The sequence below is a fragment of the Euprymna scolopes genome, chromosome 25 (assembly GCF_053919585.1).
Source record: "Euprymna scolopes isolate OS-2025 chromosome 25, ASM5391958v1, whole genome shotgun sequence".
NCBI lineage: Eukaryota > Metazoa > Mollusca > Cephalopoda > Sepiida > Sepiolidae > Euprymna > Euprymna scolopes.
This window is the reverse complement of record NC_136506.1, coordinates 64,172,943-64,199,579: the sequence shown is the minus strand read 5'-3', so window position 1 is coordinate 64,199,579 and position 26,637 is coordinate 64,172,943. Positions and strand designations below refer to the sequence as shown.

Genomic DNA, 26,637 nt, shown 5'->3' with positions numbered 1-26,637 from the left:
AATAAAATGACCTAAAAAGAAACACAAAATTTATTTTTCTTTTAGCAAAAGAAAACTTAAGAATGGAAAAAAAAAATAGAAAATGTTGAAGTCTTGGAGATTATGGTTTGATGTATTTCTTCAAATGCAAACCGTATCTTTCTTTAATAAAGTTTAGATAAGAACCACAAAAATCTATTTATGAACAAAAACAAAGAATTTCTCGAAGGTCACGCTACAACCTTCTACACGCCATTCTTTTTGGCAAACGATAGCTGTGATACAAGAAGTCAACTATCTGACAATATTAAAGTTATTTTTAAATTAATTTGCTACATTTTTTATTTCTAAGTAAAACTTAACATTAGATATGTGAGGAATTACAACATAAACCAAGAACATTACAACGGGATTGTTTTCTTACAGACTACAACAGTCGTCTTCAAATCTAATATCAACAAATACTTGCTCATAAATAATAAAACTTTGTTCATTCCATTCATCATTTTTTAATCCTCTCATAACGTTCTTCATCGTACAACTAACAGTCAACCCATTTTATTAATCTTTGCTCTTTTGGTCTCAATAAGTGGTAATACATTAGTAAAAATTAAAAAAAAAAAATAGTTTCTAGAAGACCCTTTATCAGAATGACGAAAAAAGACTAGGAGAGGACTTCCGGGCAGACAAAAGGAGAAAAAAACAATCATGCTGATCACTATTCTATTTTATTCAAAACAATAAACGCCTTCATTTAAAATCTAATAATTATCCGTGAAATAAAAGCAGTTTTCCTTTTAATAATATATTTTATTTCACACTATAGAAACAGCAACAATAAAATTACATCGGTATACTTCTGCGTCTATAAATAACCTATAAAAAAGAGAGACCGCACCCCATTCTCCACTCTATAATAAATATCCTTTGGAATTTATTTGTATGTTTATCCCTCTCTATATAAAATTATGTACATCTCCTAAACTAATGAGCAGATTATTGTAGATTTTAGAATATATATTCTAAGCAACACGGTGAGTGACATGGGCACATTGTTTCTTTGTAAACATTTTGCTTTTTAGAGAGTTATTGCACGCAAACAAGCAATACCCCCTTCCCACCCATTTTTTTTTAATAAGTTAGATATAAAAAATTAATAGAAAAACAAACTTGCTCTATATCAAATTTAGAGTTGTATTACGTCCATAATATTTATGAGCTTAGTAAAGTCCTAAATTATTGAACTTATCATTATGAATTATGGAATATATATTCTAGGCATCAGGGTGAGTAGCATTGGTACATTATTCTTTTTTCTTTTTTTTGTAAACTGTACCTTTTAGAAAGCTACTACCCAAACCATACTATACTCTTCAAAGAAAGAAAGAAAAAAAAAACAACTTTAAAACACTAATGCTATATTTATTGCTTATATCTGTCCTGGGACGGTTATTCTATTAGTGTGTGTGTGTGTGTGTGTGTGTGTGTGTGTGTGTGTGTGTGTGTGTGTGTGTGTGTGTGTGTGTGTGTGTGTGTGTGTGTGCGTGCGTGCGTGCACTTCTATCCTTGTCACACAAGAGTTATCGAGTAAAGCGCATGATCTTTTAGTCCCCTCCCTCGAATGAAACCACTTTCAAGCGATTAAGGAAAGCAAAGAAGCAAATAGCAAATTGGACAATTACTACCGGAAATGGATGTGGAAACAAAATTCTCTGCTCTATGATAAAAAGTCAATGGTGGGTGTTCTTTTTTTCTTTAGACCATCAGAAGTGATAATAATTCATATGTGAAAAGTAAATTACTGACATAAGTCTATGGTTTTATAAAAATATTTTAGTGATATATCTAGACGAATAGCAGGGATATTAAAATTTAAGGTGTAAAACATTTTATCAAAATAATTTGATTCGACATTAAATTATGCAAAAAGTTCACATATCTTAAAATAATATAACCCAAGCAAAAATATATTACACTACTAGCACGACCTGTGTCCTAGCGTTTTCCGGGGAAATCGAGAAAACCAAGAATCTCAAACACACAAAAATAAATTTACTAAAAATGCTAAGCCTTTATCTAAGAGACAAAAAAAACATAAAAATTGGATGGGGGGGGGGGGTACTCTCTGAATTGTTTTGGTTGACCAACGAGTAGGTGGTGGAAACTTTATTCAAATTTTAATATGTTGTGCTGGATTGCAACGCACAGAAATAAAGTGACCTGATAAGAGTCAGATCCTTTAAACCCAAAATGCTAATTTTCTATCCACGATCTAAAAACATGTATAAATAAAACTATGTGCAATAAGAAAATGAAAATAGTCAACAATAAGAAGGAATAGTGAATTAGTGAGATGTCCTTTGTCAAACGAATATACAAATTAGTTTGCCTGAGTTTGTCTATCGTATAGATCTGCTCAGTGTATTGGAAGGTTAAAATTCTATTCGTATATAAATCTCTTAGTCCAATAAACGATCCAACTTGATAAATAAAGAAGATTAAAAAAAAAAAAAAAAATTGATTTTTTTAACATTTTCATTGCTAATAAATGTCCTATATGAGTAATGGGATAAAAATGTGTCCTATATTTAGAAATACCATTAATTATTTCAGTGGTCTCAATCAAGTTATCCATTTTTCTTTTGAAAACCATTCATTGTATGTGATTAATTAAACACAAGTTGCTATTTTACCCATAACCCGGCAGGGAAGAGTACAAGTTCATACTTTTCTCAGTGGAGATAGTGTGTAAATAATCCAATTTAAGATTCCTAAAATTCATACTAGAATTGACCATGGCATAATGGTTAAAGTACCTGGAAAAATTTATTTGAAAATTACACTCTTCTGGAGGTTGAAAGTTCTATCCGAAATGTTTTAAAAAATAACATTAGAGATGAAAATAGTAATCTGAAGAATCCAAATAATACACACGCTAGATCTGATAGGATTTGAATTTGGTATGTTGCATTTCTCGTGTATTTCTTTCAATGTGCCATCGTTGTCATCTTTAATTGTTGCCAACATCACTTTAAATGATGCAACACAAGAATTTATAGTTCAGACCTTTATTAAAACTATAGCCAAGGTAAACGTGAATCATGGAACCCAATCACCATTAATATGTAATTACTCCCCCACACGTCTCAGGCACTGAAGACACTTGCTCTTGCTGAAAATAGTTCGCTTCCAATCCACCGCCAACGAATACGTTTCATAAACCGTTTCTATACATGATCCAATTTTGGATGATTTATAATAAAACGGTTTCTTTCCGTTTTCTGCTTCCTGTTAGCAGAAGTCTTACCGGTATATAACGAGTTACTTCTGATTGATATTGTTATAGAGTCATTGCTATGATCTCATTCCAATTGAAGTTTTATCCTAACCTGACATAACACAATATTGTTGGAACCCTTTCAAAGTTATAACAAATGACAGTAGCAGCGTCAAAAACTTGGCAGCAGCCGCAGCAACAAAAATTAGCAGTAAGAGCATGTTCGTGCTAAACTTTGTCAACCGACGATAAAATAAAAAAAAGAAATAATAATTGCTTTAGTTGCGAAGGATTTTTATACAATGAGCTACACATTTTTGTGCTAAATTTCGTACACCGATGATAAAATAAAAAGAAATAATTTCCTCAGTCGCGAAGGATTTCAACTGCAATGAACTATGCATATATGTTCTGCATTTATACAGTACAGCTTTCTTTTTTTCTGTTTGTATTAGAACAAAAAGAAATAATTAAATATATTCAATTTCACAGGAAATCAATTCATTAAAAAAAAAACTTATACATCTCCAAAGCGTGTGGGTCTGATCTCATCTCTGCTATACTAATTAAGGAATGCTCAGTTGAGATAGCCCCCATACTTTCCAAGCTCTACAATAAATGCCTTGCCGAATCTTGCTTCCCTAATAGCTGGAAAATGGCCTTTGTGGTACCAGTGTACAAGAATTCTAGTGAAAGGACTGACCCTCTCAATTATTACCCTATCAGTCTCCTCCTCTCTTCACTAAAATATTTAAGACCTTAATTAATCAAGCACTAGTCCACCACCTTGCAAAAGCAAATCTTCTCTGACAAACAACATTGATTTAGGCAATGTCGTTCCACTGCAGATATTTTAACAGTTATCTCTAAACACATATACCATGCACTGGATAAGGTGGCCAAAGCCAGAGCTATAGCCCTTGATATATCCAAGGCCTTTGACAAAGTCTGACATGAAGGGCTACTAATGAAAATTAAATCATATGGTATAAGTGGACATATACTAAATATAATTAGACCCTTCGTAGACAATAGGACCATCCAAGTTGTCATTGATGGACGTGCATCCAAGCAGCATAACATTAATGCAGGGGTGTCTTAGGGGTCGATCTTTGGACCTCTATTATTCCTGATATTCATAAACGATCTTCCTGACAATATTGTATCTGAAATAGGTATATTTGCTGATGATACAATGCTCTATAACATGCACGAGGGAAGAATGGATGTACACAAATCTAAGACAGTGGCAGAATCATTAGAAAATGACCTTCAGACCATAATCGAATGGGGCCACAAATGGACGGTAACATTTGATGCTTATAAGATTAAGCTGCTCTCCTTTAACAATTACAAGACGCTTCTCCAACCACCGATATCCATGACAAATAGCACCCTACCTGAGAATTCTTCCTTCAAACTTCTCGGCCTAACATTCAAGGACAATATGAACTGGAACAAATACATTGAGGACACTGCGAAAGCTTCTGCAAATAAAGTAGGTTTCTTCTATCGAGCTAGAAGACTACACCTGAGAGTATCCTGTACCTCTACAAGGCTAACCTTCGCCCATGCATGGAGTATTGTTGCCACATCAAGGCTAATGCATCTACCACTAGCCTCTCCCTCTTGGATAGGGTCCAAAAAAAGAGTTTTCACTCTAATAGGTTCCACTTTGTTAACTAAGTTCCATCAACACAGTGCTGCATCTCTGTGCCTGTTTCACAGATATTTTAATGGAATGTGGTCTGATAAACTCGTTGCACTTGTGCTCCCTCGGTGTACATATCCTGCTTAGCAACAAAATCTCACCCCTTCGCTGTTGAGGCCTCTGAATGCCAGAAAGCTTTCTATTCTAATAGTTTCTTCCCTCGAACAGCTAGACTTTAGAATTCCCTTCCCACTACATGCTTCCCTGGCCATACTGATATGCAGAAGTTTAGATGCAATGTAAACCAACATCTTTTTAATCTTTCCTAAAATATGGTTCAAATAGTAGTCCCTTACATCCAAGTGGCCCTGGTAGGAGTGAACTTAAGTTAAAAAAAAAAAAAAAAAACTATTGAATTGGCTGGATTCACTGTACACATTCGTCGCCTCAAACTTAGCTAGAGCGCATTTTAGATCAACCTGCCTCCTTCCACACATCTTACCGATGCAACATCCTAAAGAAACAACCGATGCCCCAGATATCGGGAAGAATCAGCATAAGATTGGATCCAATGATATACATCTAGCATCACCCAGATATAAAACCACCATATGACAATATATAAACATGTGTAATCTCTCCATAAATTCCCATATGTAAAAATCGGAATGATATCTGGGGAGGGCATTGTTATTTAGTCATTGCTAAGATCTCATTCCGATTTATTAAGTTTTATCGTAACCTGACGTAACACAAAATTGATGGAGCCCTTTTAGGGTTATCAAAATAATAGTAGCAGTATAAAAAAACTGGCAGCAGGAGCAGCAACAAAAATTAGCAGGAGCAGAAAGAACGATTTCTGCAAAAATAATCACGGCCAGTGTTCTTGCTTCCATGGCAACGATGTGATGCTTATTACTATTGTTGTCTTGATAAAGAAGTTAATTGCTTGCACATTTTGTCACCCTGTCCTGTTGTGACTTGTGTCATGGCTGATCGGAAAAGGCGAGTTGTGCATGACCTTGTCATAATGCCAGAGAACACAGCTAAAATTTTGCACAAAGGAAATACAAAGTTATGTGAAACAATTTGAAAACACTTGAAGAGTGCAGACCTCCAACAACATCACTTGATCTAGCCAATAGCTTAAAATAATTATAGAAACATTTACAAATCCTGACAGCTATTTATTTATGCAAATTAGATGTTATATAATTACGGAAGGCCATAATAATATATATTAATTGTTGTGATGTTAGTGTTTAAATAATTGATGAGAAAGACACAGTAACAATTAAATAAATATGTATTAACAAAAATATGTGGAAGAGGTAAATTGAGCAATATCTTTGCTCACTGCTGAACTAGTGGTGACGACTATATTCTCAGAGTGTACGTCTTTGACTGACTTCCAAACCAGTTCTCATTACCTGGAAGTGACCTCATGGAATAGTTAATTATTTCAGGCAGTAGGGATGCGTCCACAACACTTTTTGATCATAAAAGCTGTTAATACTTCTTTTGTTTAGGATCAGTCATTAGTGGATCGGTGACCTTTCTTTTCCAAACCGAACGTCGTTGTTCAGATGTTGTTTGGGGAGGTTCAAGATTAAATGTATGGAAAATACTGTTGATCAGTTTTTCCTCCAACAATGGTGTATCGCTGGTCTCATCCGCACGACATCTTCTTAATTGGTTTTGGTTACGTTTATGAGTATGTTTCGAATATATACCATGTCACTGACTCTCTAACTGATCATACCCACATCCCAGAATGAGGTGTTATTTTTGTAACTTTTGAAGAAAACTCTCTCTCCTAGCATAAAACGTTTACTGAGTACTCAAGTGGTCACTTGTTGTCTTGACTGTTTTGATAAGAGTTTTTTTAAAAACGGATCTCACCTTCTGTGCAAACATAGTTTCCGCCGGTGAAGCCGCTGTTGGGGTGGTAGGATTAGGTGTAATCCTATTCCTGTGTAGGAATTGTTGGAGGGCTTCATCTGTTGGGGTCTCTTGAGCCTTCTACAGTGCTCTTTTGGCAGTGTCCACAAAGCGTTCTACTTGCCCATTTGATCTTAGGTTATATTGGGAATGTGTCACAAAAACGTTTGCACTCTGCAGACGTGAACTGAGTTCTATTGTTGATGCAGTCTACTACACTAAAATGAGCAAACAGTTCATGTAAGAAATTTATTGTTGTCCCAGTTGTCAGTCTTTTGCACTTTAATACCTTAGACCACTTGGTGTAGCTATCGACTAAAATTAAGTAATAGTGGTCATCGAGTGGACCTGCAAAGTCGATATGAATTCTAGACCACAGTTAACCAGGGTTTGAATGTAATGGGTGGTGCTTTTGCAGTAAGGGCGCCACTTGTGCAAGAGTCTATCATCTCCATTATGTCTTTGTCCATGTTAGACGAGTGGATGTAGCTTCTCATTAAGCTCTTCATTCGGTTTTTTCCAGAGTGTCCTGAATTAAAATCCCATAGAATTCATTTCTGTAGACTTTTTGGAGGAATCACCATATAGTAAGACCTCATCGCAAAGCGAGAATACTTCAGGAACATTGTCATCCTTCATGGAAAACTTGTTTTTGAGGTTACAGATAAAGTCCTCCTTATGTGCTTCTCTTTTAATTTCAGGTAGGGGTACCGGAAGCTCTCTAATTGTGTTGCCTACCATTGTTTTTATTTCACAGTCAGTACAAAGAGCAGCAATGATGGAATCCTCAAAAGGTTTCATTTCCATAGGTATCGGTCTAAATAGGCTATCAGCATAGCTAATTTATTTTGATGACAAGTACTTCAGTGTAAAATTATAATTCAGTAAAATTGTACCCTATCTCAACTGGCTATTTGCAGTATATGTCGGTAAGCTTTTTCTGGATCCAAAGATTGTAAGCAGTGGCTTATGACCTGTTTGCAACATAAATTTTCTGCCATGTAAGTATCTATGAAATTTCGTTGTAGCGAATATGATACTTAGTACCTCCTTTTCTATCTGTGAGTACTGTCTCTCTGCTGGTAGTAGTGATCTCGATGCATGGGCGATTGGTTTTTTACTACCGTCAGGCATTATATAAAGTATACACCATATGAGCTTGTGTCGCTCACTACTATTATTTTCAGATTTGGATCATAGTGTGTATGTTAACATATCCTTGATTTTCTCAAATGCCACTTGACATTTAGGCGTCCAATCTCAGGCTTTTTTCTTTCTTAAGTAATTCGTTCAGTGGGGCATGCAAGTCATGCATGTTCTTTATGAAGACTTGGTAGTAGTTAGCCAGTCCCAGAAAGCTTTGGAGTGCTTGTACATTATCAGGAGCAGGCATGTTCTTTATGGCTTCTTCCCTCTCAGGGACGGGGTGCTTACCATTTTTATCAATTATGTGGCCTAGGTATTTTATCTCGCTCATGAGGAAGTCACACTTAGCTTCTTTCACTTTAAAACCGAAGTCTTGAATTCTTTTAAAAACCTCATGTATGTGTTTGTTATACTCGGCTGTGGATTTACTGGCAATGATGATGTCGTCCAAGTAGGTGCAAGTGAATTCGAGACTGCCCAGTATGGTATTCATGACCTGTTGGAAGATTGCAGGTGCTACCTTGACTCCGAAAGCTAACCTCTCAAAATTCTCTTTGTATATTAGTACAGAGGAGTTTAAAATATTCCTCCTCGGCGGGGATCTGTAAGTACACGTTACTTAAATCCATCATAGAAAATATTTTACCACTGTTTAGTATGTTGAATACCGCCTCTAATGTGGGGAAGGGAAAGTAGTAATCTTTTAAAGCTGCATTCAAGCCTGTGGAGAAATCTGCACAGACACGAATCTGATTAGTCTTTTTATTCATATATACAGTAGGGGCTACTCAATCACTGATGCTCACTTTCGATAGTATTCTAGCTTTTTTGTAGCCGATCCAATTCTTTATCGATTTTCTCAGTTGCTGTAAATGGGATGTTTTGTTTCTTCTTGAAAACGGGTAGAGCGTTTTCCTTTGGTTCGAATCTGGCTGTAATCTTGGTAATCTTTCGAGACCTGATGAGAAAACTTCTGGAAATTTTTCCTTTAACTCATCCTTCAGTCGTTGTGCCCATGTAGATGAGTCTTCTACCTTATGGCAGAATTTATTGATAAGTTGGTCCCACAATTTTAATTGTTCTACCCAATCTGTTCTGAAGAGGTTTTCGAATGCCTTATGCATATAAACTTTCACTTTTTGGTAGTGCATTTTACATCATAGAGACTGTCAGTTCTGTCTCAAATTTTACTTTTTTCGTAAAGAGACAAAGAGGGTTACTTACGACTTCATTCAACTTTCTTCTATTTACAGACAGAGCTTATTTGCATTATTTTCTTTAAAGAGCCCTTGCATAAACTGTTTCAAATAGTCATTGACAAGTTATTTTGGTGTAAAGTCAAATTTTTTCACCGCCAAAGTTGTTTTTGGGTTTCTCGTGTAAGTTTGAATCCCCATTGGTCAGTGTTGTGGTGTTAGTGTTTGAATAATTGATGAGAAAGACACAGTAACAATTAAATAAATATGTATTAACAAAAATACATGGAAGAGGTAAATTGAACAATATCTTTGTTCACTACTGGACTAGTGGTGACGACCATACTCTCCGTGTGTTCGTCTCTGACTGACTTCGTAAACCGGTTCTCGTTACTTGTAAGTGACGTCATAGATGGAAGTAATGTCATGGAAAATTTAATTATTCCAAACAATAGGGGTTCGTCCCCAACATTAATACAATTATAAGATAACTTTATCTGCATCTGTGTGTGTTTTTTCTCACACTTACATGACTTATAAAGTGAATTAATGTTTTTTTATTTACTGTTACGTGAATATTTATTGAAATAAAAATACAATAAAGCAAAATAAAGCATTTTAAAAATTCTGTTTAAAAATAATTTAATTACGAAATTTATTCCACCATAATACATTTCGATTTCTTCATGAACAATTCATTCATTTTATGTTTTAATAGTAGAAAAACATCAATTAATTTGTGATCCTTCAAAATTTGAATGGAATTTGGAAGCATTTAAACTGTCTCATAGAAAATCATTATTTCTAGCTTTAAAATTTTTTTTATTAAATTTCCTTGTATTTTTAACATTTTATATTTTGTTGGGATGTAATGATTGCATGGGAAGTGGTATAAATACAGTAACATTGTTTAAATAAATTTTGGTAAATTTATATTGTCTTTCATTCACCCCCCCCCCTCCTCTCTCTTTCTGCCTTTTCTCCTCTTCCTCTCTCTTCCCCCTTTCCTCTCTCGTCCTTCCTCCTTCTACATCCCCTCTCTCTTTCTCTTCTCTGCCTCCTTCTTTTTTCTTCTCTCTTCATCCTCTCAGCCTCTCTCTTCATCGTCTCTCTCCCTTTTTTCCTTATCACTTTCTCTCCGCCCTTCTTCTTCTTCTATTCTCTCTTACTCCTCCCATCCCTCTCTCTCACGCTTATTCTCATCCTTCTCTCTCACTCGCTTTTTGCCATTCCTCTTGTGCTTTCTCTTTCTTAGGGAAAATTTGGGGGAAATGATAAGCATAGATTTCAGAAAACAAGGAATAAAGACTTGGGCAGAGATAGATTAGGGTTGAAGTAAATTTCTAGATGCAACCCAACACATGCAAGCATGGAAAATATTAAACCAAATTTGATAATTTTTTGTATAGCTTTTGTTTATAAAGCTATTTTGGTCAATGAAATCGGGAAAAATTTCGTTTTACTTAATAAGATTAGACTGGCTTGAGTTGCTAATTCAGTTGTTCATATTCAGCCACTTTCATCTGTTTAACGTTTACATAAGTTGAAACTTTTTGGCAATAAATATGGAAATGAATAAGTTTATTGTCCGATTAACAACTTTGTTTTCATTCATAAGAAAAAAATGTGACATTTTTTTTTTCATTTTCAACCTTTTATTATTATTATTATTATTATTTTAGCAAGACAAGCCTGTATTTTTTTACCATCTAAATGAAGTACTTGCTCCACCCTTTTCTTCTCCTCTCTATCCTTTCTTCCCTCTCTCCTCTCCATCAATCTTCCCTCCTTTCTATCCCATTTCTCCTTCTCTCTGCATTTTTTCTTTCTTTCTCTTCTCTCTCATCCTCTTCCCTATTCTCCATCCTTTCTCTCATCCTTCGTCCTTTCTTTCTTCTCTTCTTTTCTTCCTCCTATCTCCCCTTTCTCTCCATTCTCTGATCCACACTATCACTACTCCCTCCCCATTCGCTTGTGTCACTGTCCAACAATTTGTCTCAACCCCCTCTAATTTTCCATGGCACTTCTGGAAATTGAATAATGTTCTCATGAGATTAGTTTAGCCGCTAACATGGCTGTTCCGAATCAGATTTGGACATGAGTGTTCCACCGTTAATCCAGTTCGGATGACATAAGGAGATTTCTCACCATTTTCTTTTTCCAAACCGAATTTTGGAACAAGAACGGAGATTAAGATGTGTCTATCCAATCTGTGTATTCAATGATGAAAATGCAATTTCAAACAGACAAAGCCACGTATCAAGATGCATGGATGCATCTAATAAAACGCTACAAGGTATTGGCTGCAGCAGCAGATTCAGTGGACTTCACCCAATTTCACTTGGTGAATGTAATTACTTCTTTCAACTGAGATAGTTAACAGTTCTTTTACAGGAAAGAAGGTGGCAGGATTCCATGCCCGGCATTTTTATTGCTAAGTTCCAGGCATTACTATTGGACGCATGTGTTGAGAGATACGTTTAAAAAGTGAATAACTATAAATACGAAAAGCAAATCCAAATTATTCACATTATTTTGGAGAAGTATTTAAATAAAGGTAACATTAGTCATGCACATTTGTATTTGTATAGTTATCTTTTTTCCGCTTATCTCGTTTTTGTTGGTTTTAATCTAAATTGTTTTCTTCATTTATATATAATACTAGCTGTACCCTACCACGCGTTGCAGTGGCTCAATTTGGTGTGATGGAAAAATTTAATAAAAAGAGAAAAATGCATGTTTCTTATATTCTTAGTACAGCAATCCACTCCAAAAAGGGAAAAAGAAGGCGAAAATGAAAAAAAATGGTACTCTCGCAAAATTTGATCTGGATCCTCGGGAGTTTCTGTCAATCATTCATGGTTTGGACTCGACCAACAATCAATGGATGAAGCCGAACGTAGCAAAAATGTTGAAACGCTAAATGTTTTTTTTTTGTTGTTGTTGTTTTCTGTATACAAAAATGTGAGTTAGTAATTAATATTTGGTTGATGGGGGGGGGGGTACTATACACAGATTCGAAAAAGTTGTCCTAAAACAAATAAATGAAAGCAAAGGTAAGGTAAGTTACGTTTCTACCCAACTGGATAATTGTTTAGTGTTTTTATGTAATGTAAAATGTTTAATCGGCTTAAAAAATAGAAATGGTCGCGGACTCTGTTGAATACATTAAGTTTGGGAAAGTAAGTTGAAAACTAAAAACTATAAAAAACAGTGTCTGAAACCCACCGAATATATGTTACCATGACATAGGCTGGCATAATCGGTAGGTTTCTGACAGTATTTTGTATAGTTTTTTAGTTTTAACTCACTTTATCTAACTTAACGTAATCAACAGTGTCTTCCACCATTTGTAGCTTTCAAATACACCGATAAACACTGTTTTTCAAGCCGACTAAACGTTACATTAAATGAAAAGGGTTTGTATTACTAAACACAGATACAAAAAAAAGTTGTCAAAAAAAAAATATATAACAAATAAATGTTATCAAAGGCAAGAAAAGTAAATGTTCTACCTAACTGGATAAGATTTTAGTGTTTTTATGTAATATATAATCAGTTCAAAAACATTCAATGTTTATCGGTATATCTGAAAAATACAAATGGTGGCAGACTGTATCGAACACGTTAAGTTTGGGAAAATTTTGGGAAAATGAGTTTAAACTAAATAACTATACAAAATCCTGTTAGGAACTCACTCAATATATGTTATCATGACGTAGGCTGGCATATAATCGGTGGTTTTAACCTTTTGCTCGATACAGGTGACGATTTTTAAGAGTCCCTTTTAGTGATTACCTGGTTTGAGGATATTTGTACAACTAAACGGCAAATCTGCTCCAAAAAATCCGGTATTATTTTACTTTAAGGCCCGTTTCACGTTCGTATATAACGAAATATTTTATTGTAGATTTCGGTGTGCTAAAAACGAATCTGCAAACCGTTTCCATCGCAAAAAGAAAGTTTTCATGATATGAGGAAATTACTTTTTCGAAAAGTGGGTGATAACTTTTCAATGTAAATTTAACTTAGAATGAGCACCCACTTTCTGGCCACCTGAGAGAGGGGCATTTTTCTGTGTGTTTCTTGGCTAAAAAGTTTTTTGTTTGATTTCTTTTGCTTGGTAATAACCCCTGAACTCTGGGACTATTTTCCATTTCACAGCCGTAGCCTTCGTTTACGCTATGCGTGAGCATAAACGAAAGTATAAACATGGGAAAAAATCCCCCCTCTCTCAGGTGGCTAGAAAGTGGGTACTCATTTTAACTTAAATTTACATGGAAAAGTGATCGCCCACTTTTCGAAAAAGTAATTTCTTTATATCATACAAACTATTTTTTTGCGACGGAAACGGTTTGCAGATTCATTTTTAGTACACCGAAATCTACAAAAAAAATTTTGTCATATACGAACGTGAGAAGCACGGCCCTTAATGGAAAATTATATCAAAAATCCGGGGGAAAATAGTTTTCAATAAAAACAGCAAATGAATACAATAGAAAAAAAATGGATGCTATGTGTTTTTTTATTTTTCTGTATGTTTCTTGGCTAAAAAGTTTATTGTTTGATTTCTTTTGCATGGTAATATAACCCCTGAACTCTGGGACTATTTTCCATTTCACAGACGTAGCCTTTGTTTATGCTACGCGTGAGCATAAACGAAAACTGTTAAATATGCACTCGCGTACCAAACTGCCTTGTCAAAAAACCTTTAAGCCAATAAACACGAAAATAAATGCCCCTTCCTCAGGTGGCCAGAAAGTGGGTGCTTATTTTAAGTTAAATTTTCATGGAAAAGTGATCACCCGCTTTTCGAAAAAAAATTTCTTTATATCATGAAAACTATTTTGGTACTCCTTGGGCTTGAGTTCCATGGCGACCCGCAGAATTATGTAATAGTCGTTCCCTTAATCCCCCCACTAGTCAAGGCTAACGCATGCACACGTAACATTTTTTATTTATTTACTTACGTGGCAGAGTTATACAACCATCACCCCCATGTGAATTTCTATACTGATAGGGTTTTTGAAATTTTTTCACTGGATTATTATTGATTGAACACTAATCAGATTATGAAAAAAAATTGGAAAAAAAATAAAATCATTTCAACATTTGAAAGGGGTACTCACTTTTTAGTTACCACGTTCTGGTAAATCGGTCACCCATTTTTTTTTTTTTTCTAAATACGGAAGTGTCTTCGGGAGATATAAAATGGTCGCATGTTGACGAAGCAATGTATCGGGAGGCGTACGGGATGGAAAATTTTTGGTAAATTTTTAGATTAGGTCCACCTCCTCAATTTTCTTTTAAATGATGACTTGTGATGGTTTTCGACTTTTTTTTTTTTTTTTTTTTTTTTTTACACAGTCGTCACCACTTATCAAGGCCCGGAAGCCACTCAGGGATAAGGGTTATTGCAAGTACATTACGTTAGTGTGGAGATTTGATGAAGTGTTTACTTAAGGGGGCGGTTCATTAGGAATTTGTTAACGTTGGACTTGAACACATCCAAGTTGTAGTCCGGTGGGAAGCAGGCAAACGGAACAGAGTTCCACAGGCGTGCAGTTCTAAGAAAGAAGCTTTGTTCATGGAATCCGTGTTTTGATTTAGGCACAGATATAGAGTGGGGGAAATTTTTCACAGTAGATTCAGCTAGTTGGGTGTTTTTCAGGAAAGATTGGCAAGGGGGGACCAGAGATTGGAGTTCAGACGAGCACCTGCCATGGAAATAACGATAAAACAAGGATAGGCTCGCAACGTCTCTTCTGTGGGAGAGAGGTTACAGGGTAGAGAAAAGGGCATTCCCCACTAAGCCATGAAGTTTATTTTGTACTCTGTCAAGGCAGGATAGGCTGTTTTTAGCAGCTCCTGCCCAGATGTGGCAGCAGTACTCCATCCTTGGACGTACTTGGCTTTTATATAGATAGAGAATTGCATCAGTAGTGAGATATCTTCTGGAGCGGTAGAAGGATCCCACCATCTTTCCAGCGACCTTGGCAACAGACTTGATGTACGTGTTCCATTTCAGATCAGGAGTAAAGGTCAAACCCAGAAGCTTGTCAAAACACGGGGCCTCACCCAGACGAGAGCCATCTATCACAATTGATGCCAGATGGGGATCAGAGTGTTGATGGTGTTAGGATAGGAGTTTGGTTTTGGATGCATTAAAGGTAACCAGCCACCTCTTCCCCCACTGTACCATGCGCTCAAAATCAGAGGAGAGAGAATCAGAGAGAACTTTGTCATTTACAGCCTTTGATGTGTTGCCATAGATGGTTGTGTCATCAGCATAGATGTCAACGAATGATGTAAGTATGTGTTTAGGGAGGTCATTGATGTAGATCAAGAAGAGGATTGACCCCTGAGGGACTCCAGCATTTATATTGCAGGCCCCCGATTTTTGTCCATCTACTACTACTCCTTTGAGCCTATCGGAGAGAAATGATTTAATGATTGAGAAAACATTTCCAGTTATACCGTAGCTGGAAATCTTGTGAAGTAGACCCTTATGCCATACCTTGTCGAAGGCCTTTGATATGTCAAGAGCAATTGCCCTAGAAAGGAAGCCTTTGTCAAGAGATTCACTAATCCTGTGGGATATAGCCGTCAGCACATCTGTGGTAGATCTTGCAGAGCGGAAACCATATTGTGTGTCACTAAAAAGGTTATTCCTGCTGAGGTGGTTGACTATTTCTCTATTTAATATGGATTCCAGCAACTTACTCATAACACACAGGAGACTTATTGGTCTGTACTGAGAGGGAGATGACTTATCACCTGAATTATTAAATACAGGGCAAACTGATGAGGTCTTCCAGGGAGTCGGAAAGCACTTCTCCTTAAGGCAGCGCTTAAATAGTTTCGTAAGTATGGGAGCAAGTTCTGGTTGAAGCTTTTTTAACACTATAATTGGGATGCCATCAAGGCCAGTTGCTTTACTGGAATCTAGGTTCTTGATTAGCTTGGCGACCTCATGCACGGATATTTGTATGTTACCTAGCTTGTTCTGTGTTATAGGAGGAAATATGGGGAGTTGATGGCCTTCGTCACATAGGGTAGAATTTTACGCGCGTGCATTTGTTTATGGCGCGTGCGCGCGTAAAAGATGGCCGCCAAAGAATACAATGCATAATATAACTTTTTATATCTTGATAACTACTTATTTTCGCAAAATTTCAATGCGATTTCCATATTCAGCATACTCGAAAACTGATATATGTCGTCATTTAAAGAAAAATTGTGGAGGTGGACCTAATCTAAAAAAAATACCAAATTATTAAACATTTCGGTACTCATGCAGAGAGTGATCCGTGCTGAAATAATAATGTTATTATTTTAAAAGCCATTCTTAACATGGGGAGGGGAGGGTGTTTTGTACCTATTCTGTACTTTAACCTTACAATTGAATAAAAAAAATATATCATCTTTATGCATTTGTAGGTGAGTATGGCTGAGAGATTGGGTGGTTGTTTGATCGCATTAATTGGTGGAAGGTGAAATATAGACTTAATAGTGGAGTTATTTTTTAGGTTGTTGTAAGTTTTTTTTTAGGTGTGTTGTAATTTTATGCATGTGTTGGCCGTGGTTGAAAACCATTGGAATGCGTTTGTTAATGTTTTTTTGTTTGTATTGGAGAAGACGGGATCTGTCGATTTTATTTTTTTTATAGCTTGTTTAATATACTTAATGGGATATTGATTATTGATGAATTTTTGCGTAAGCTTTGTGATATGGTGTATGTAGTCTAGGGGGTCAGAGCAGATGCGTTTTATTCGTATGCATGAACTGTAAATGATAGATTTTTTTAGGTTTAATGGATGGTTGCTATAGAAATTGAGGAATGTCTGATTGTCAGTGGGTTTAATATAGAGGGACGTAGATAGTCTATTGTTATGAGATATGATAGTGACGTCCAAGAATAGGATGGAGTTGTATGAGTGTTCCACGGTAAATTTTATATTGTTATGTGAATTATTGATGTATTCGTGGAAATTCTTTAGGTTTGTTAGTACATGTGGCCATATGAAAAAATATCATCAATATATCGGCAATAATAGGACGGTTTGAGGGGGAAGTTTTCAAGGAGTTTGGTTTCTAGTATATGCATAAAAATGTTGCCATAGCTAGGGGCCATTTTAGTGCCCATGTCGGTTTCTATATATGTATAGTCATCCACATACAGTAATGTTTCGCTGTATCACAGCTCATCAGTGTGGCTAGACCAGCACCTTTCTCTAGCCAGTGATTAAACCTACAACCATCAAGTTGAGAGTCGGCAGTTCTAACCTCTGGCCTATGGGATCAGTGCCTGCAAACAATTTCATCAAATGTCCATTTAAATAGAAACTCGTCCACCGCTTTTATAGTGCTCGAGCTGCTTGTTTATTTACAAACAAACAAACAGTGAGCCTTGCATTAATGCCAATTACGCAGCAGGTGAGATACATTTACGATGATGTTCTACTCAGGGAGGGGGGCTTAAAATATAGTCATCCACATACAGTACTGTTTCGCTGTATCAGCTCATCAGTGCAGCTGGACCAACACCTTTCCCTAGCCAGGGATTAAACCTATAACCATCGCACCAAAATTATTATATATTTGTCAATGTTTCCTCTATATTTCATGACTTGCTCAAGGTGATTGATTTGTACTTGTATGTTATTTCTTCAAATTAATCATCATGAGAAAATTTTCAAATAAAGATGAAACATTGATAAATCTCTATATATATATATAAAAATATAATTCTTGGTTCGTTCAAAATCGATAAAACCATATTTCTACATTACCAATTTAATTGAAATTTTCAGAAAATCTATCTGTAAAGTCAAGGAATGCTTTTATGTTATTAAAATAATTTAGCATTGCGAATTATAAAAATATTAAATAAAATAAAAATATTTTTCGTAACTGCGAGACTGTCCACCATTTCATTTCCGGTAGAAATTAGCCTTTCACTTATTGCACCAAGAGTTGACGACTTTTGAATTACAACATTTCATTATCTACTTAATAGATAAGTACAAAAAAAAAAATAAGCACCCACTTTCTGGCCACCTGAGGAAGGGGGCATTTATTTTCATATTTATTGGCTTAAAGGTTTTTTGACTAGGCAGTTTGGTATACGAGTGTATATTTAACAGCCTTCGTTTATGCTCGCGTGTAGCATAAATGAAGGCTACGTCTGTGAAACAGAAAATAGTCCCAGAGTTCAGTGGTTATTACCATGCAAAAGAAATCAAACAATAAACTTTTTAGCGAAGAAACACACAGAAAAATTTTTTTAAAAATAGCATCCACTTTTTTCTATCGAATTCATTTGCTGTTTTTATTGAAAACTATTTTTCCCCGGATTTTTGATATAATTTTCCATTAAAGGCCGTGCGTCTCACGTTCGTATGTAACAAAATTTTTTTTTGTAGATTTTGGTGTGCTAAAAACGAATCTGCAAACCGTTTCCGTCGTAAAAAAATAGTTTTTAAAGTGGGTCATCACATTTCCATGTAAATTTAAGTTAAAATGAGCACCCACTTTCTAGCCACCTGAGAGAGGGGGGATTTTTTCCCATGTTTATTGGTTAAACAGCTTTCGTTTATGCTTGCGCGTAGCGTAAACGAAGGCTACGGCTATGAAATGGAAAATAGTCCCAGAGTTCAGGGGTTATTACCATGCAAAAGAAATCAAACAAAAAACTTTTTAGCCAAGAAATACACAGAAAAATGCCCCTCTCTCAGGTGGCCAGAAAGTGGGTGCTCATTCTAAGTTAAATTTACATCAAAAAGTGATCACCCACTTTTCAAAAAAGTAATTTCCTCATATCATGAAAACTTTCTTTTTGCGATGGAAACGGTTTGCAGATTCGTTTTTAGCACACCAAAATCTGCAATAAAATATGTTGTTATATATAACGTGAGACGGGCCTTAAAGTAAAATAATACCGAATTTTTGGGGGCAGATTTGCTGTTTAGTTGTACAAATATCCTCAAACCAGGTAATCACTAAAAGGGACTCTTAAAAGTCGTCACCTGTATTGAGCAAAAGTTTAAAACCACCGATTATATGCCAGCCTACATCACAGTAACATATATTGAGTGAGTTCCTAACAAAATGAGTTTAAACTAAAAAACTATACAAAATATTGTATAGTTTTTTAGTTTAAACTCATTTTTCCAAAATTTCCCCAAACTTAACGTGTTCGATACAGTCTGCCGCCATTTGTATTTTTCAGATATACCAATAAACGCTGCATGTTTTTAAACCAATTAAGCATTATACATTACATAAAAACACTAAAATCTTATCCAGTTAGGTAGAACATTTACTTTTCTTGCCTTTGATAACATTTATTTGTTATATATTTATTTTTTGACAACTTCTTTGTATCTGTGTTTAGTAATACAAACCCTTTTCATTTAATGTAACGTTTAGTCGGCTTGAAAAACAGTGTTTATCGGTGTATTTGAAAGATACAAATGGTGGCGGACACTGTTGATTACGTTAAGTTTGAGAAAGTGAGTTAAAACTAAAAAACTATACAAAATACTGTCAGCAACCCACCGATTATGCCAGCCTATGTCATGGTAACATATATTCGGTGGGTTTCTGACACTGTTTTGTATAGTTTTTAGTTTTCAACTTACTTTCCCAAACTTAATATTCATATAAACAACAGAGTCCGCGACCATTTCTGTTTTTCAAGCCGATTAAACATTTTACATTACATAAAAACACTAAACAATTATCCAATTGGGTAGAAACGTCTTACCTTACCTTTGCTTTCATTTATTTGTTTTTGGATAAATTTTTCGAATCTGTGTATAGTAACCCCCCCCCCCCCCGTCACCCAAATATTAATTACTAACTTACATTTTTGTATACAGGAAACAAAAAAAAAAAAAAAACATTTATCGTTTCAACATTTTTGCTACGTTCGGCTTCATCCGCTGATTGTTGGTCGAGCCCAAACCATGATTGACGGAAACTCCCGAGGAACCTGATCCAATGCTGCAAGAGTACCATTTTTTTTTTTTTTTTTTCATTTTCGCCTTTTTCTTTCACTTTTTGGAGTGGATTGCTGTATTAAGAATATAAGAAACATGCATTTTTCTCTTTTTATTAGAATTTTCCATTACACCAAATTGAGCCACTGCAGTGCGTGGCAGGGTACGCTAGTATATAATAATTTTAGTTTTCCCATTTTCTTTTCATATACATGTTATACCTAATATACAGCTCTATTTATTATTGAGCATTTTTGCATAGACACTGTAAGAATTCATTAGATTTTTATCCTGTAGATGTGAACTTACCTGAATTACTTTATATAAAAATTAAAAATCACAAATCAATTCGTGTTTCAGTATATCTTGTCAGGACCACAATTTCGTACTGAAATTGAAACGTCAAAACAAATACAAAAAAAAAATATGAAAATCAGATGTTGAGGATTCAGACAGACTAAAGATTCATAATCAGCGGCAGTATTCATACACAGAGACATATTTTTTTTATATATAACATACAAACATATTTACTAAGCTTTGAACCATAACGCTGGGGGGGGGGGGAGAAGGGTCAAGAAACATGTCATTTTTTTCTTTAACCACGATTAGCCAAATTCAAGATTCTCCCTTCCCTTCTGTACTATCCTAAAAAAGTGTATATACTAAAGCAAAATTTAACTTTTTCAGAGTTTTGTTTGTGTCAATGTAGTCACTCTGATGTATGCTTACGTAATTATGGGATTATTTGAATTAACAGTAAATTTCTTATTGTGATTGGTTTGTTTAAATAATTTTAGTTAATGAATAAAATAGATAGTTTCGTAGATACGAGTTTAAATTTCTAATTGAGCGCAGTTAAAGAAAATTAAGTAAATAAAATTCTAATTATTCTTTTTAATGCTGAAATATATTTTATATTATTCTAAGTGTCTATTGAATTGTATAGGAGTTTAATAATTTGTCACTAGTATAAGTATGTTCGACTATAAATTGTGTCTGTGTATGATATAGTGAGTTTATAAGATAGTCAATGTCCTAATTATATGTTTGCATGTTAACGTTCTCTATAGGTTTGATTTTTAAGTTAAGCATGTGATGTGTTCGACGTATGCATATGAGAATTTTCATTAGTGATATATTTGTGTATTTCTTTGCATGCGTGTCATGGTATATATGTATAAACTTATATTCTCTTATACATGGTTGAAGAACAAGCGCGGAAACGCTCAGGAATTGTAGGTCAATGTCGAGCCTACCTACGGCGAAAATAAGTCGATACTAGAGTGTTGTGTTTAGTCATTTCATTCAGAATCATGTCGTGTCGAATCATCAAAGATGCTCGGCTTCGAATCGACGGAGTTGTTCGGGATCGTGTCGTATCGAATCGACGGAGGTGTTCGAGTTTGAATTGATGGAGTTGTTCAGAACTGTGTCGAGTCGCGTGGATGAAATTGTTCAGGACCGTACTGCCGCGTCTATTGTGTCTTTTCCCTCATGAAGCAACATTTATGCGGTCACTGGGTACATTTTTAGGCTAGTGTAAAGAGGAATGAAGAATCTTGAATTTGGTTAATTGTGGTGAAAGGGGAAAAACTCGTATCTTGATACTTCTTCCCCTTTCGCTGTCATGATTATAAGCATTGTAAATATGTTTTTATGTTGAATAAGATATTCATTAGAAATCCTTCGTCTCTCGATTTTTTTTATTTAATTTTTTTTTTTTTAGGTAAAGGGACAATTTGATTGTAGTATGAAATTGTGGTTCTGACAAGATACACGATAGTACCGAAACATTCTAAATATTTATCTACTTTGTATTGAGCACTTTTGAGAAGTATTGATTTTAAGTTAATTTTACCAATACATTTGACCTTGTTCAGGTGTGTGTGTGTGTGTGTGTGTGTGTGTGTGTGTGTGTGTGTGTGTGTGTGTGTGTGTGTGTGTGTTGTGTGTGTGTGTTGTGTGTGTGTGTTGTGTGTGTGTGTGTGTGTGTGTGTGTGTGTGTGTGTGTGTGTGTGTGTGTGTGTGTGTGTGTGAGAGAGAGAGAGAGAGAGTGAGTGAGTGAGTGAGAGAATGAATGAAATGCGTTTCCTGGGTAAACATAACGAATCTCTTCATACTTGACAGATAAAAATTAGCTTTATGGGAAAATATAAAAGGACATAAATTTATAGGTGTTATTATAATTTTAATATTTCGAGTGTACCTTAGCTCTTTAAAATTAAATTATAAAAAACTGAAACTGAAACCGTTCTGAAAACTAATTTTCAACTCTGTTCAGCATTTTTCCTTTGTCTTAACATGCAAGTATTTGTCGACCATATATATATCCATAAATAGGATTGGTAATTTAAAATACCTAAGTAGAGTATAAATAGACAAATAGTTAACCCAACCTCAAAAATAATGGAGATCAAATCAAATCTATAATATTATATACTCAAAATCTTGAAAAATCAAATCAGCTCAATGTAAAAAATTTCAAGTTGAACAGAACTATAAAGTAAACTGAAATAAATATATTTATAACATTATTTAAATCAGTTCAAGAAATTTGACATGAACAAAATCATCTGGTGTACGATCCTTTCTTAGATTAATTTTTTTTTAATTAATTCTAATAAGTTTCTTCCTCAGCACTGATTTCATAGCATCACAGAAGTCCAAAATATTGACATCATCTTTAAAAAAACATACAATTATAAAAAAACGCATAATATAAATATTAATAATGCAGAATATAGAAAATAAATAACACATCCCTCCTAATGAAAATCACCTGCTCATTCCTTAACTCACAAAAGTCAAAATTTGACTTTCCCTAAAATATTTGATATTCAAACTTGACCTGTGTGACGCAAGTACTTTCAATCTGTTACTCTGCAACCTGATATACTGTCCCGATGAATCTTAATACACAACAAGAATGTGAATTGAAAAATCTTCAACCTTGAAATGTTTTTAGTGTCATCATTTAAAATTTATTTACCCTTTTTTTTTTTTTTTACAGAATAATTCTCCTGAAAAATTGAATGGTAAGTTTCGTCTTTTTTTATTTATTTATTTATTTTGTTTTATTGAGATGACCCCTAAAGAAAAGAAAATAACTATTCAAAATAAAACATTGATATTTTAGGACGAAAACTATTTATGTCTAACTTTTAAATTGTGATAGACTTATATCGATACACTAAGGCTGACTGGGATAGCTTCCGTACATTTATATCTGATCTACCTCTGCATTCCATGTTTAAAAAGGATGTGTCCTCTATAGTATTAGACCTAACTGAATGGTTAATTGTAGGTATTGACCATTTCATACCCTCTAAAAAGTTTCAGAAAAAACCTAACAGCCAGCCATGGTTCTCTCCAGAATGTGCTGCTGCCATTGCGCACAGAAATCACTTTTTCCACTGCTTCAAACGTAATAGATGTATGGAAACTAAAGCCGTTTTCAGGACTGCCAGCAACCATTGTAAGAAAGTAATAAGGAACGCAAGAGAGTTGTATGCTCAATCTGTTAAGTCCAAAGTAGCTGAGCAGCGGCTTGGTTCCCACCAGTTTTGGCAAATAGCAAACAGAATCCTGAACAGAAGCGTGTGCTCCATCCCAACTATTATCAATGGACCTGAGGTAATCTCGTCAGCATCAGACAAAGCCAAACTCTTTGTCAAGAACTTTGCAGCAAATTCTACCCTTTGCGACCAAGACCGCCAACCCCCAATATTTCCTCCTGTATCAGAAAACACGCTATGTGATATACGTATATCTGTACGTGATGTTGCGAAGCTAATCAAAAACCTTGATTCGAGTAAAGCAACTGGCCCTGATGGTATTCCAATTATAGTACTCAAAAAACTTCAACCTGAATTAGCGCCCATACTTACAAAACTGTTTAAACGTTGTCTTAAGGAGAATAGTTTCCCATCTCCCTGGAAAACCTCATCAGTATGCCCTGTATTTAAGAATTCAGGTGATCGCTCATCCCCCTCTCAGTACAGGCCAATAAGTCTCCTGTGCGTCATGAGTAAGTTGCTAGAATCTGTGTTAAATACAGAAGTAATCAAACATCTCAACAAAAATAACCTTCTTAGTGACACTCAATATGGTTTCCGTTCTGCTAGATCTACAGCAGATGTCATTACAGTTATATCGCATAGGATTAGCAAATCTCTCGACGGTGGCAATCTTTCTAGAGCAATTGCTCTTGACATATCTAAAGCCTTTGATAGGGTATGGCATAAAGGTTTACTTCATAAGATCGCTAGCTATGGTATAGCTGGAAAAGTCTTCTCAATTATTAAATCATTTCTTTCTGATAGGTTCATAAGAGTAGTAGTTGAGGGGCAAAAATCAGAAGCTCACAGTATTAATGCCGGTGTCCCTCAGGGATCCATCCTGGGCCCAACTCTTTTCCTGATCTACATTAATGATCTTCCAAATCATATCCTTACATCATTTGTAGACATTTATGCTGACGACACTACCATTTATGGTACCACATCTAAGACAGTAAACGAGCAAGTTCTCTCCAATTCTCTCTCCTCTGATCTTGAGCACGTAGTACAATGGGGAAAGGAGTGGCTGGTTACTTTTAATGCATCTAAAACCAAGCTTCTCTCTTTACATCATCAACATTCTAATCCACATTTGTCATCAATTGAAATGAATGGCTCTCGTCTTCAGGAGGCCTCAAGTTTTGACAAGCTTCTGGGCTTGACCATTACTCCTGATCTTAAATGGAACACGTATATCAAATCTGTTGCCAAGGCCGCTGGAAAAATGGTGGGATCTTTCTATCGATCCAGTAGATATCTCACTGCTGATGCTATTCTCTACCTATATAAGAGCCAGGTACGTCCAAGGATGGAATACTGTTGCCACATCTGGGCAGGAGCTGCTAGAAAGGACTTGTCCTGCCTTGATAGAGTTCAAAATAGACTTCGTAGCCTCGTAGGAGATGTCCTTTTCTCCTCCTTGCAACCTCTATCTCACAGAAGAGATGTTGCGAGTTTGTCTCTGATGTATCGTTATTTTCATGGAAAGTGTTCAACTGAGCTTCAATCTTTGGTCCCCCCTCGCCAAACTTTCACAAGAAACACTCGTCTAGCTGTAAACACTATCAATAATTTCCCCCACTCTTTATCTGTGGCTAAACCTAAACGTAGATTCCATGAACAAAGCTTCTTTCTTAGAACTGCACGCCTGTGGAATTGTCTTCCGTTTTCCTGCTTTCCGGCTGACTACAATATGGTTGTGTTCAAGTCTAAAGTAAATAAGTTCTTGATGAGCCGTTCCATATAAGTTATTAAATTTACCAAATTTTCATTACTAATGATTACTATATTGACCAATTTCTACTGTACACTCTTTAACCCTTATCCTTGAGTGGCCTCTGGGTCTTGATAATGTGGTGATGCCTTTGTAAAAAAAAAAAAAAAAAAAAAAAAAAATTATTAGATTTAATGTAAAGTAATTTTCTGTCAGTTTCTTTTCATTTTAGATCACATCTATTTTTGTGATATTGATATGTACAAAAAAATCATCACATATAGCTTCTCTTTCAGTTTCAGTTATGAAGCCGTAGAGCAAGAAAGATTCTACCTTAACTCTAAGAAAGTCTTTCTTAAAATTGTCAGAACGGGAAGACTTCTAGAAGGTGACCAGTCCATAACGGACACCCCCAGATCTTGGCTTTGCAGATTTTGATATCTTTTTTCACTGATTGGATGCTGCTAACCAGTCCATTCAGCATAATGTCAAGAGTGTTTGCTAATCTGCTTGGAGACCATGGTTTAATCCTCAACCAGGTTGAATCAAAGACTTAAAAAATAGTACTTGATACCCCTTACAAAACACTCAGCATTATAAGAGGTGGATAAAGGGCAAGTGGAATAATTTTGGGAATTGAGTGGCGCCCTCCCTTACATCTCGGTGTAGCAGCTAATGAAATGAAAATGGAGTCATTAGATCACCCTCAAATGTTGGTCATTTAGCTTTTGGATATTGATTTTGAGGTATACAGATTCCTAAGTGCACTTGTTGTCGCAACTTAATTCCACTTGTTTGTAGCTGATGGATTTTGTTTTGTCACATTAATGTAGAGCTTAATCTCACTGGCTGCTTCTTCGATGAGATAGTGAAGTTGTGCATGTGTAGCAGATGCAATAATCCCAGTAAAACCAAAAACCCAGCACCAAATCATTTGGGGAAACTGAAGAAGCAAATAAGAAACAAACAAATTTGAAAAAAAGCTGCACAAAACAAAAACTCAAATCCAATGAGAAAAAAAAAACAGAGTTATCAAAGGCAAACTATGTCAGTTATTGAGCAAGTTCTCTTATTTTTGTTTAGAAAAATTATGTCAGGTTTGGAATGTTCAAGGACCTTATCAGTTTGTATGTGCATGTTGCAAATAAGTTTTCTATTGTCATTTTCCTA

At 35.3% G+C, this 26,637-nt stretch overlaps 1 protein-coding gene across 1 annotated transcript in view; it reads left to right on the top strand.

Annotated features, from left to right (window-relative positions):
- Positions 1–26,637, top strand: part of LOC145247405 (NAD-dependent protein deacetylase sirtuin-2-like) — a 307,963-nt gene that overhangs the window by 117,242 nt on the left and 164,084 nt on the right. The window contains exon 3 of the mRNA XM_080109110.1: positions 23,207–23,231. Within this exon, the coding sequence (XP_079965236.1) occupies positions 23,207–23,231 (25 nt within the window). The remainder of the gene's footprint in view (positions 1–23,206; positions 23,232–26,637) is intronic.